The sequence below is a fragment of the Phalacrocorax aristotelis genome, chromosome 3, assembly GCF_949628215.1.
Source record: "Phalacrocorax aristotelis chromosome 3, bGulAri2.1, whole genome shotgun sequence".
Classification (NCBI taxonomy): Eukaryota; Metazoa; Chordata; class Aves; order Suliformes; family Phalacrocoracidae; genus Phalacrocorax; species Phalacrocorax aristotelis.
In genome coordinates, this window is record NC_134278.1 from 122,463,837 (window position 1) to 122,478,354 (window position 14,518).

Consider the following 14,518-nt stretch of genomic DNA (forward strand, 5'->3'; position numbering starts at 1 on the left):
CACATAGGTTGGGCCTGAGTAAAATGAAAGAGGAAAATCTATCTAGCAGCTTGTATCTTAAAGTCATAACATGGTACCACCAGCTGCAGTCAACCATTGACACTGTTCAAAGAGGCTTGCAAATAACTTTCAGCATCCATGCTGCAGATTCAGTGAAAAGGGTAGTATGTATGTAAGTGACGGTCCTACCAGGTTGCTGGGCAACGCTTTAATGATATAAACTGTACATACATATACATATATATATATATATATGTAAAGACATTATAGTACGCTGATAATACTTTTTAATGCATGTTTTTGCCCTACTAGCAATTTCTTGAGGCTGTTATGTAGGCAGTGTTAGTAGGAACAGGTTACAAACCTGAGCCAAATGCAGTATGGAAGGCATGCACAAGCCAGAGAAGTGAGTGATACGTAGTCTGGTTGGGTAAAGGACTCTGAAACTCCCCGCTACCACCACCTGGGGGAAAGGTAACGTATCCACATAACTGGGAATTATTGTCACTTCCTTCCAAAATGCAAGGGAAGAGAAGCCCCGTTTCCACTGATCCTTTCACAAAGGTTTTCCCTTGATCACAGGAGCCTGAATGGAACGTGGTGCTTAGGGAGCAAAGGGTTGCTAGCAAACTGCATCATAGCCTGACAGTGAAGAGAGAAGGCAGTTACTTCATTATTATTCCTTTTATTTTCATATAAATTAACGTTCTAAAAAAATTGAAATAGAAACACTAAATACAGTATTGCACATAGTGATCTTTGTTAGATGATCTATTATTTCATTTACTATAGTAATATACATACTGTAGGTACTGAAGGGAACAGGAAGGCTACAAATGAAAACATGCTACTGCATCCTTGCACTTAGGAGCAAAGTTAAGAGGAAAAGACTATTGTTTACATAAATACAAACATGGATTTGAATCAGTGCCATTAAAATAGCTTTATTTTTTAAAGTTTTTTCCATAAGTTAGTTGTAACAGCAAATAATCTCCTCTTTTTACTTCCCCAAATAGTAATGTTACTCCCATCAACACAAAATTTTAGAACTCCATTCTTGGTAATTTATATCCCTGCCAGAAATTACTACAAGTACAGATTTTCACATAGGTTTGTCAGCAACAGGAGACTTGCTTTTCACATAGTGAAAAAAAATATATTTTCTAGTGCTTGGTATACGTGAAGAATAACGGATTCCTGAGGTCACATTTCGCATTTCCTTTTAGGACACCCTGTAGGGTTTATTAGCCTCTGGACAGGTAGGAATGTCTCTTGATGTGCTAGATTAGATAGGGAATAACCCAACCCAGCAGGTTAGAGCTCATTTGCCTTACCCCAGTGTCTTTCAGGCTCCAAGGTTGTGAGCACGTGCATCCAACTCAGTTGCACACACAGTCTGCTTTCAGGAAAAGTGTGTTTTGAAAGAAAAATGTTATCGATCATGCTGATTGGTTTGGGGCTCTTAAATTAGGACTGGAGGAAGGGGTTGTTATTGGTTGAGCAGATCAGAACCGATACAGTAAATTCGGGATCGCAAATAGGAATTAAGCATGTGGTCTAAAATGGAAGGCCGAAGTCACAGATTTCGATCATTAACCTCCTAGTCAGGGACACCGAAAGCCTGGAGGAAAAGTCTGCAATACTGTTGAGTGTGAAATCGATGTCAATTAGTTGGTAGTCTATGTTCTGTCACTAGAATTGGCTACTGTTTTCCATAAATGTCGATCCCCATGTGCATCTTTTAATGGCTCTCTAAAGGAGTTTCAAATTAACTGTAAAGCTAATTCCAAAAGGGAAGTCATGTACATGAGGCCAAAAGCCTGACTTAAGTGATCAGCAGTTAAAACTATACTATACCTTCTAAAATTCATGTAAAAGTATTAGCTGCTTTATATATTAACAAACTATAATAGCCAAATCTCTCTCATACTCTCTATGATACTTCTGTGCTTTTCTGTATTTTCCTGCCTTTCACTTACTCTCTCTTTTTTCCTTTTCTTTTTTTTTTAATGCTGGATTTCTGACCCCCATACTACCCGGCATTCACTATCTGGCAAAAGATGAAGTAAAAGTATGCTGCCTTATCGATTTTAAAGATAGTTACAGTAAACATCTTGTTCCACAAATATTTAGTCATGGAGGGCAACCAAACAAGTTGGGAAAGCATTGATTATACTGTATAAACAGCACTTAACGATTCAAAATACAAACTACAAATGCCAACATGAAACGGATACAAACAATTCACTAGGAGTAACATTTCTTTCCCTAATCTAAGTGCAGTACCATGAAGTATTTGTGTTAGACAGATGTTGCCAGTAGGAATGGAAGTGTTTTACTGTATCGAGTAGCATTCTTATGAAGTTCAACTTAATGCAATTTTCAGCATGTTCGGAACTGATGCAGATGCCACTTTTTATGCATGCTGATTAGGCCTACTTGTAATGTACCATACACTTTACAAAATATCACTTTTGAGTGGCAAAGGAGATACAGAGTACAGGGAAGGTGTTTCAAGTCCGTACCTAGTCTATTGCTGGGCACTCCATTAAAGTGATTACATTTGTGAATGAATGTACAGTAACACATCAATTGGTGGAAAATGCTAGAGAACAGAAAGTGAATTCAAAGAGGTCAAGAAAGCAAATGATGGTGTAGTTTCCTTCCCCCTCACTCCCCACCCACAGGCGTGTTAAGTTTTGGTAACCAGGTAACAATGGCTTTTGCTTTTCTTCTCTCAGATTTTCATACTTATCTTTGCTTTCTGAAAAATAAAATAAAATAAAAGAGGCAGAAAATTGAGTGTACATAAAATCACCTCACACAAATATGAAAAGCAAAGAAATACGTAGGCTAATGCTCAATTATACTTACTGACTTCACAAATAAATTTCCTTTGAAGCTAGAACTGAAGCAGACTGCAGCTACACACTGCCTTGAAATATTTTTGTTTACTTTTCTTTTCACTCTATCAAATTTTCAGTAACAGTGAAAGTACCAGATTCAGCTCAAATAATAATGATAATGATACAGGAACAATTAAACCTATAGTTATTTCTTAAAAAAAGAAAACCCCAGCTCTCAGTGCCTTTACGTATGGCAAGATACAGGCGGGATGGAGAAATCCAAATCAATGTTGGTTGTTTTCTTTTCTTTTTTTTTTTTCCCTTTTTCTTTTTAAATAGCATCTTGATCTGGTTTCAAATAAATTTGATAAAATAAAATCTAGAGTATTGTTCACAACCAAGCTGTTATTCCATTTACATCCCTTGTGGCACTAACCACTGCCAACTCACCGTAAATATTCAGAATAAGAAACAATAAATGCAATATTATTTCTTCCTGTGTCAGATTATGTTAGCTAGAATATAGTAGATTACCACCTGCTTCATTTCAAGGGTGTGTAACAGTAACACAGCCATGACTACAAAGCACAAAAGAATTAAATCATGCTGAGGGAATGGACAGATGGGGACACAGACACATGAAAAAAAATCTTCTGTTATAATATTTTACAAATATAATTGATGGCCAGTTGCTACAGGGATATTTTTAATGTGAGGAGCCAGATTAGTTTTTCACTAGAGGAATATTCATTTTCTGTAAACTCAGTCATGATCCTAACAGTGCTTAGGCAATCACAGTAGAAAAGTGTCATTGAATGGCTAGAATTACTCCTCTACCACCATTAAAATTATTTTATCTGTTTTCAGGAGAAGGGTGAGAGCACAGTATTATCTTTTTCTAGGGTTTCTATTCCAAACAAATCCAGATCAGTGGAACATAAGCCATGAGTATTTGATATAGGGATCCAACTTGAAAAATGTGTACCTATCACAATTCTTCCTTACGTTTTGTAACTGTAGAAAAGAGAGCGAATACAGACTGAAGAAGCTTGAAGACTGGAACTGCCTTTCTGACTTCTAGGGGCATCCCACATCAAGACTGGGATGCAGACAGATTGGCAGGGTGGGGCAATAACATGCTGCTCTTTCTTGTGCTACATCTATTTTGTGGAGTAATATTGATAGGCAGCCTTCAAGTTTGTTTATCTAACACCTTTTTTGAAAATGTTAAACATTTAAAAAAGAACCAGACGAAAAAGTACATCAAGAATAACACACCTATAAAATAAAAAGAGAAAAAGGTAGAACGAGTGAAGGGAACAGAAGTAGTGCTACAGTTTTTACTTACAATTCCGGAGTCATGTTTTGGTCTTATATTGTATAGCGACTTCCCCTTTTTCTGCCTGCAGACTTCCTCTGCTTCTTTAACTCTGAAGAGAGACAAAATTTATATATACACCTGTAGACCAAAACCACTTCCAAAGACAGTGCGGTATATAACTTACAAATTTAGACCCGAGGACATAAGTCGGTAACTTTATGCCTCCTATTTTCCTTAGCACGCTCCACAGAACAGCACCTGCACTCTGTGGCTGTTGTTGCCATACCATCAGACTCTGGCACTTAAAAGGACAGGCATAATAAATGACATAACCAATTCTAGTTACAAACGCAATCAATACTTACTGTAGTTGAAGATTCAAATGTATCAGGATTTAAAATACACTGGATGACGTGGAGTTTACCTTTCAGAGCATTCATACCAAACACTGCCAAGAAAGCTCCTTTTTACGGCTGTTTAAATAATCATTCTTCATCCATTCCCAACCTCAGTACTTCAGCTACAGTTTAAACAAAGTTTCTTACCAAGCTATCTTCCCTTTCACCCAGTTTTGCTTGTATTTAAAATGGTAAAATAGCTTAACCTAAATTTCCAGTCTTCGCTCTCAAAATAAAAATGGAAAAATGCCACGGAACATGATGTTTATAACCAAGGTGGGGCACATCACTGCATGCACCTCTCTCTTTTCAAAGCTGAGCATGATCACTGGGGATGAATGCACCACTGGGGCTGCTTGGATGTAAAGAAAGGAGCAGGTTCCAGAAGTGAAGGTCCACTTCTTAGTGCTTCCTGACTTGGGAAACTACCAAATTAGGGCCTTGTGAAATGCCACAAAATGCCCCATTTTTGATGAGATAAATGTCCTTTTTGTCACACAGATAGGGAAAAAACAGTGAAAGGCAGAGGGCTATACTCAGACTGGAAGCCTGCCAGAATCAGTCTGGTGGGTTCAGTGGCGCACAATAAAATGTTTCTTTATCATTTTTCCTCATTTCGTAGATCAACCATACACACACACGGTTATTGAAGCACTGATAACACAGATTTAAGTTAGGAATTCTCTGATCTTCAAAGACTTACATAAACTATTCCTACATGATGGCATTGAATGCTGTGAGATGTGTAACTTTTTTTTGAGGGATGAGTCTATTATTTACAAATAAAGTGGAAAATAAAAATGTAAATCCTATATTGGCTTGCTCTTGCCAACAATATAGACTTTAGATGGCGTTTACCTTTTAATCATTATCCAACAGTGAAAAAAAAGAAACACCAGTAAAATTATATTGAAAAAATGATATATCCTTGGCTGGTTCCTTGCAGTTCATCTCCAGACCACTTGCATGTCTGCTATTTCACTGAGGCTACACAGGGCAATGTGGGAATCAGACTTAGTGTTACTATTATTTTTAAATATTTTTTGTGTGTGTGGTAAGGGCCAGATTTTGAAAATAAGACTCCAGATGGGTCTGCTAAGCACATTAAAAAACCGCCTTCGCATTCATCTTGCCTTTATCCAACTCCACCAGACACACCTCGTTCTTTTCATAAGTTTCAAATTTATACTTCCAAAAATTAATTTAAATGTCAGTCCTTTTCCAGCACTTCCAGCAAGCTGCTCTCTTCATTTGATGGCCTTATATTTTATTAACGTAGGAAGACCTTTACATGCACAGGTGGGGGAAAAAAGCCTTTGAAACCTATTATTTTCAAGCTGTAACACTTCCTATCTGACTGCAAATCAGAGAGATTGCTGCAGCATAATATAGAAAAAAAAATATCAAACATCCAAGTAATTCACCTTTAAAATGTGTTTAAATAGATTCAGTAAAACTGGCAGCCAAAATGTGGTGATAAGCTTTAAATAGAAGCTTATGGGAATGATACCGAATGTAGTAAAATTCAAAGACATTTTCTTTTTCCTAAAATACCACCTTTTCCTCTGCTTCATGTCTACTTATCTGAAGGAGGAAGAGTATCTCTCACATTGATCTTCCCATGATCTTTTCCAAAATCAGACACATTCCAACCCATCAAAAGCCACTCTTACAAAGTCATATATAAAATAGCTCATCTATCATGTAATCACCTTTTTTTTTTTTTTTTCAAATACAGCTCTAACTGGCTCCCCTCACTAGTAGACATCATTTAAATAAGCAAATGAAATGTTACTTGGGAGTAAATTAGTATCAAATCCTGGTGACTGTGCAAGTACTATAGAGGTTATCAAAATGTCTGTTGTATAGAGGCAATGCAATATATGCAGGTATTCATCATGCGAAGGACAGCATATGTAACATACAAAAATATTTACTAAACCAGTTCACACAGATCCAGATGTTTTTCGCAGGAAATGTCAGGGAATCTTTAGTTCCAGCCTTTACCCCATCTAAATTCCTCCTTTCCAGGATAGATTACCCACTGCTTGCCTAATATACCAGGTCATAAGGCAGTACAGCTCTCTGCGGGTCTCACGTTAATTAAAAAAAAAAATAAAAAAAAATCCTCATATGGACTGGAACTGTTGATACATTCTAAAAAGCAGGTCCCATTAAGTGTCGCTGTCAGAGTAACATCCCTAAATGTTCTGCTTCTATTAGAGAAATAGTTATTTGGAGAAAGGCTGTCTCCACTTGAAACAGCAAAATGCTAATAACAACGCCATTCTGTGAGGGAGGAAGTCAGAATTTCTGTGTCCTTTAGATTGAGCTTGAAAAAATGATCCACAACCTCCAGACTGATAAATGACAACCTTAAGCTTGTGCTACCCATTTTTCTAGGATTATGTAAGAGATTCTGGTCTCACTAATATGGTTGCGGTCCTCAAGTTTTTGGGAGCTTTTGTGAAATTCCTTGGAGTTTGAGCCTATTTATTCATACCGACGGGAATGCAGAAGATGGGAAGCATTACTCCCTAATGCACTTAAGACAAAGCTGAGAGCTAGCAGCCGCTCAGTTCCAGTTCCAACCATATCACTGACTCACTGTGTGGGTTTGGGACAGCTTGCTGTCTCTTGGCCCCCATCCTGCTCTCTGTGCAGGAGGATTCAAGTGTTTGCATAGAGCCTCACGGAAGCCAGTACAACCTATATGTATGCTTCTTCAGCAAGAAATGTCCTTAGAAATGTAAAGATAGCACACCAAAGGCTCATTGTTAGGAGTTTATGACCATGTTAGGAGTTAGTTTATGACTATGTTAAAACTGGAAGCACAGAGAACCACGTAAATCTACAAACATATCTATAAAAGAAAAGTCAGCAGACTGATGAAATATGGAGACAAAGGCAACCATTAGTCTTCCACAGTGGTAAATCATACCAGTTCACCAGTGGAACTGGTATCGTTTTCTACAGTGTGTAAGGTTAGGTTTTCTCCACTGGCCCTGAATGATTCATCATCTTCCCATCCATGAAACTAAGAAGATTTAGGTAAAACCACCTTGCTTCTGTCACCTTATGCCTGGTTCAAGTCGTATTTCTCACAGTGGCAAATTAATGTGTACCTTCGTCTCACTCAGGGCTTTCCTGCACTACTTCCCACTGACTTCAGTGAGACCCTGATCAGCCTGGAGGTGCAAGATAATTACCTAAGCCCCAAAGATACAAAAAGTGTATGAATGCTAGTGGTTATATCAGGAAGACTGGGTTAACTATTCAACTATGGTGAGTCGTTAGAGCTTCATGAAGAAATTAATGGATCTAATTCAATACTGGGAGGAGGGAAGAAGATATTTGGAGAAAACAACACAAGAGCTATGAATCTGTGAGCCTCCCAACAGTCACAAAAAGAGGAAGCAATTGCAGACAATGACATACTTCCAGGCTCCAGGCCAAGGTGACACTGCGTTCTGCCAGTGCATAGCACATAGAGCTCAAAGAGCATGAAACAGTTAAAAATACATTCCTAGGAAGGGAGTGGGGATTCAACTGTCAGTCCCTGTATGGAAACATAGGCTACCACCAGGAGAGACTGTGGAAAAAAGAGTCTGAGAAAGGTAGGTGTTCCCCAGTTCTTGACAATTATGACCCTTAAGCAAAGGCAGGCATGTGTATAGATTGATTTATTGTTCTGAAAATCTCTTTTTACTTAAACTATTTAGTTCTACGGTACTAATACTTTCTGTTATAGAGGCCTTTCAGTCCTGTTCTGGAGCCATTGCTCTCAAGTGCAACCAAACACTCAGAAGCACGACAAATGCTCAAGGCATGATCTGAGAGTGGGAGAGAGATGGAGGTGACAAGGGACATGGTGCACTCTTGAAGAAGCCAGGTGGTACAGTTAACTTGATAAGTGTGATGGGAATGATTTGCAAGTTTACAGTGTGCTAAGCTTCTTTGATAGACTGATGCTTAAACTACCTCATTTCATTCTTCTCAACTGCTTCTCAAACTCACTTTCTTTCAGTAAACTGCCTTTGCTTCTTTTGCTATCAACTGCTGTCCCATCTCACGTCAATTCTGGCTTAAAAGCGAGCAATTCAGTTTGATAGGAAAGATAGCTGCATTACCTTCAGCCTATTACTACTTTTCCCAAATAATTTCTTAGTTTTATCTTAATGAGAACATAATCCTACAAACACTAGTCTTCTCTGTAGTAATATGAAGAGCAGAGGTATTAACAGCAGTGGACCCAACGTCAGGCCCAGGGCAGATTCCGTAAATACTGGAATGTTCATAACTCAAATCTGGATAAATATATCTTCTTAAATATTAAATTTAGCTAAAGCATCATTTGCATTATTTTAGAAAGGATATACTTCCAAACAGCCCCAACAATAAGAAATCATGTTGGGAATGTACAACAGTAGGCAATCAATGGGTCAGTTAAAAAACAAACTAACAAACAAAAAATCTACAAGTGAACGAACAGCCAATCATTTACAGAGCCCAAGAATTGAAGTCTCAAAATCTGCTACTTAATGAGATTCAGAAAGTCTAATAATTGTCACCCATAACAAAGGAAGTAGTTTCTTATTTCCATCATAATAAAAATCTTCTCTAGCACTTTCACCTCCTTCTACCTCATATTTATTGTGAGACAAATATATGAAGACTACGATTACGTTTAAAGACAGTCAGTAGAATGAATAAGCAAGTTACACTTTGGCATGCACACAGGAAAAAGAAACCAGACATCCTTACAAAACCAAAAGACAGAGTATCTTTATCTACCTTCTAGACCAAGAGCCAGCCTGGCCACAACCTTATCAAGGCTTAAAGACTTTCTGTCATCATTCAATCCGTTGAGTGGGGGAACCACTTTCCTGCCACTAAACATTAATAATTTTGTCTGAAGTATCTGTGGCAGACAGATTCATTTCCTACTGGCTCCATCTAGGTTTGGTAGCCTTATACTTCACTAGCAAGCACCATGACATGACAAATGTGAGCACAGTGAGAAGGGTGGAAGGTTATATGTCTTAGACAGTAGAGCTGCTCACAAAGACTTCCACAATAAACTCGGACAGGCATTACTTTTAGAGTTTGACAGTACAGTTCATGAAAATCAAAATACATTTTTCTGCAGATATTCTGTATTTTTTAACATGAAACAAAGTTAGGGTCAATAGTCTTTATACTACTAAGTGCTTATTATCAGATAAATAAAATGGGTGTTGCCAAAATATTTTACGTAGGTTTGTCTGGGTTGGAGATAACTTTTTACAATAATAATAATAGTAGTACCTTTACAAATGAAAATTAATTTTAAAATCCTCAGCAAAAATACCAAGTTCCAGATGTCTTTAAAACTTCAAGAGCAGAAAACTTTAAAACTCTTTGAAAACTCTTCAAGAGTGATGTGCCTATATTTTATTCTTTGACCCAGTTACTATAATATTGAAATCATTATTTGCTAAGGAGTTTCCCTTTAGCAAAAAAAAAAAAAAAAAAAAAAACCAGAAAGGAAGGTTACAATTCCCAACATAAAAGTAGAGTAAAAAATGTAGAGCTTTTACTTTCAGGCCAATAGTGTTGAAGTGATGACATAGATATGATTCAGTAACTGACTGCAAAGACTTTATACAGATAAGAAGCACATTGTAATGTACCTGGTCCCATCAAACTGACTGATGAAACCTAACCTCTGCCTACCAACAAAGAGATTATGTATTGGACTATCTTGACATCCCTGCCAGCTCCTTGCATGGTTACTTCAAGGACCACAAAGCAGACAATGGCTGGCTGAAAGACACAGTGATTTATCATACTTTGGCTCAGAGGACCAAGGACAAATAAATAAAATGTTTTAATCTGGCCACTTAACACAAACTAACCTGTAGCAGGACCCTGAATAAGATCCCTCCCCTGTCAACACTGTAGAGCAGACTCTGGGGAATACACTTCAGATTTCTTCAGAGTGCATCATATAAAATGGGCCTACAATAAGTCTTTGAGGACAACTGAAATTGAGGCCAACTGAAATGAAAAGGATACCTTCCCATTTACAGACTCTTACTGTAATCCACAACACACTTCAAAATTTTCTGAAAGACTCTTAACTCAGAATATTCAGTTTCACTCAGTTCTAGCTGCCAATCATATCCTTGGTTATCTAGGGATTTTGCTCTTACCTGTGCAGAGACAGACAGATGTGCATAAATACAAAAACGCATATGGTGTTGAAACACTTTTTTAAGATAACTTTAGCATTAAAGAAAATTTCACCTTGAAAATGCAATGACGTAAAAAATTAAACTGATAAGGATGGCCGTGATTCTAATAAAATGCAAACGTGCATATACCCAGTTAAATACTTTTCCTGACTTCTGCCATCAAATTCGTATTGTTATTTCTTGTCAAAGTGGCCAGTATTACAGGCTACACCTGGCTACCTTCAGGCAAGATGGAAATCACTTTCCTACAGACTTTGCATATGAAAATTGAGGTTGCTCTAAGAAAAGATAGTCATCACCTTGCATTGTTTTTCTTGGAACTGAAGCCAGGTTGCTCTCAAAGAAGCTGGCTGCATTCTGGGCTATTTGGTTAGGAAATTCAACAGGAAATGGTAAGGAAAGGAACGAGACTGGAGGTGAGGTAAAACTGGTAACATAATCAGCAAGCAAAAGAGAGGAAACTCGTGAGTGAATAGATATGTGAAATTGTTTGCTGTAAAATATTTTTAGGCAGCAGATAGGGTAGAAGAAGGAGCAAATGCAGTGTGTAAAAGAGAATGAGAAAAGTCTCACTGAGCAGACTGCATGGAGAAGGAGACTATGCAAAAGAGGATATGGAGACATACCCTGGAGAGATGAGTTGCTACTGGGGCTACTACACAAAGATGAGAATTGAGTGAATAGAAAAGATCACTGGAAAGAAAAGGAAAAAAAGTAGAAGTCAGCTGGAGAGCCACAGAATTAGAGATCTCCAGTGCACAAGATGGCAAAAATAAGAGGCCTCCAAATTTCCTGCATCAGGTGAAAATAATCATATCAAAAGGCACCCGTTCATAATTATGTAATGACTCAAAATGACTGCAGACACAACAAGGGTCTTCCCAGAAATGTAAAAAAAAAGAAAAACGCCTGATGTTAGAATATTCCCTGTACTCATACCCTAAAACACGCACACAGCCATGCACTTACACTTAATGGATGTTGTCATTATTATGCCAATTCCATGCACTGGTTTGGCAAACTCTCAGTAACCAAGGAATCCAACATCTTCAGTAGTTCAGGATCAGCGTGGGTTACAGTAGATTTTAAGTCTTTGTTAGCATCTCAAACTTTTGGGGACTAATATTTTAATGACAAATGCTGCTCATTTGTAAAACTTTATAAAATTTTATTGTATCTCAAGTACCAAAGTAATCACTTTGCCTGAGAATGAAAACATTTTACAAGTATAAGAAGCGTAGCACCTCTTGTCAAAAATTTTGTTTAAACATTTAGTGATGCCATTTTTTTTCACAATACGCAAGTGTCTATTATGTCAGGCTGGTTTTTATCACAGGCAAATGTCATTCTTTTTTCAAGAAATGGTGAACAGGGAAGGGTTAGAAAACCTGAAAAGGTCACTATATGGTCAGAATCATGGTATTCCATCTGACCATACCCTAAATTATCACACCTGGTCTGACATTACAGCCATGAGAACAGGCTGCAAACTTCATTGTGAGATGATGGTTGGTATCCATCTCTGTTTTCGCGCGACACACGTACTGGGATGCAACATAATGTGCCAGCATGATACACCACCATCACCAGGCAAATAAAGAAAAGACTGCTGAAAAGCCCTCCTCCTATCTATGTGGGGCATTCTGGAATCTAGCCTCATGCAAGTCAAAAATTAGGAAAGATCACAGATTTGGAATTAATGTTTTTTACTAGATCCTTCACTTTGTTCAAGTTTACTATTTGTATGCACCAGTTGGCTTACAGTTGCAAATGGAAATATTTGTTCCTGCCTTACAACACACAATATTACATAGAAGTGTTAAACTAAGGTATTTAAAAGTAATTCTGCCAGAAATCCATATGGAGAAACTTATCTCCAAATGCTTTTATTTTTCCACAAACTTTTCCCTCAAAAGCAGTTCTACAAATGAAAGCTACTGCTCTCCTTCCCTAACCAAAAAATGATGGTGCTTTCATTGAGAAAAGGACTAATTGCCAACAGTGCACAAGGAAGAAAAAAAAGTACTGAAATGTTGATCAACCTCTCTCAGCTGGACACCAAATTGTCTCTTGTGAGGCACTGCCTCAAAGGTTTGTTCCTAGCTTCTGAATCTTCAGCATGTTTGGGCTTCTTTTAAGTAGATTTTCCAATGCCTGTAACAGTATTTTCTGATCAGAAAGCTATTTAAGTTAAAATTTTGAAATATTCTCAAAAGCTGAAAATCCTTTTAATTATTCAATTCAAAGTCACGCAAGCTGCATTCTGTTCTGAAATATTATAACTATGAGCTGTAAAGCCAACCCTACCAGCATGCTGTTCAGTTGATTAGAGAGCAATAAAGACATTGAGATTAAAGTTCCCAAGTCAGAAAATGTATCTACCCATAACTACTTACAAACATAACGCTTGGACGTTTTAGCTGACATTACAACAGCACGCCAAGCAAACTCTGACCCCACTAAGCATACTCCATGTTTTCACCATTTCCCTCTCACATTGCCTCTCCACATACATTTTTCTTCTCTTTCCTTCCATCTCCACATTTCTTTGCAAGTGCCTATTCCCATGTCCCCCAGTTTCTCACTCTCAAGTCTGACTCACTGGTTCCTATTATAAGTGTTAACAAAATATCCCTTAAATTATTCTGAGAAGACATTGCTCGTGCTATGGGATTTAATGCCCTCCTCTGCAAGCAGAAGTGGCAGCTTACCAATATGCTCCTCACTGTGCAACGTACAGATATCCAATGCCAGACTTTAAATTGCTCAACAGCAAGTTTTAAATCATCCTGCCGAGGAGTCTGTAGGGAGACATACCAGTCTTTCTGCAGAGGGAGATCAATGAGCTGTGGAGACATGCTGGCCAGGAATCTCCCTTTCATCTAGATATACACAGTGTGACACACCAGGTGCCAGCTTAACTGCTATTCTTACGGGAATGGGCAACTTCTACATTTGAGAGATGAGTGCATTTTTTTGAGTTTATATATTATTTTTAATGTGTCAAAGATTTATCGTGGGAGTTAAAGGGTTGAATAAAGTCAGCCAACAGAAATTCTCAAGCTTAGTGTGATGCAAGATATCAGGGACTTACAGAATTTTACCATCATGTTGATCCCGCTCATGAACTCTCCTCTGCTGGCATCCCTGACACAGTCAGTCTCTGTTCAGTGACATGCCTCTTCATAAAGGCAAGGGCCAGACTGAGCTTATGAGCAATATAAACCTTATGTACACACTTACAGGGCACCTATATCTGTCCCTTTCTCTCTGCCTCTCTTTCGGACCCCCCCGGCCCCATCTAGAAATACAACTTACTTGCCCCTGTTCAGGTAAATCTTCACAAGGTTGCACAGGCCCCTGGAACAGCAAACAATCTGAAGAAATGGAAACATGTCCAGAGCTGGAGTGGACAAACGAGTGTCAGTACCTCACTTTTACCCAGAGAAAGGGAAGGTGGAACTGTGGCCCTGGAAGCATGTTTCTGCCTTGTTACTGACTTGTTTCCAGCAAGACCTGAACTGGCACCTACGGCCTAATGATACCAACAACCTTTGACAGCAATGGAACTTTTCATTGTAACATAAAAGCCCTTAAAGGACTGACTGCCTTTTTATGTTGTGTTTTTTGTTTGTTTTGGTTTTTTTTTACTGTAATGAGCCAGGATGTATTTCATGACTGTAAAGAAAAGACAAAGTTGTAGTCCTAAAGGTGGAT

General features: G+C 38.1%; 1 protein-coding gene across 1 annotated transcript in view; it reads right to left on the minus strand.

The window, feature by feature from the left end:
- Window positions 1-669: 669 nt before the first annotated feature.
- FMN2 (formin 2) overlaps window positions 670-14,518 on the minus strand; it is a 159,550-nt gene continuing 145,701 nt past the window's right edge. The window contains exons 17-18 of the mRNA XM_075089405.1: window positions 4,195-4,276; window positions 670-2,764 (exon numbers count right to left, since the gene is read on the minus strand). Of these exons, the coding sequence (XP_074945506.1) occupies window positions 2,738-2,764; window positions 4,195-4,276 (109 nt within the window). The 3' untranslated portion in view covers window positions 670-2,737. The remainder of the gene's footprint in view (window positions 2,765-4,194; window positions 4,277-14,518) is intronic.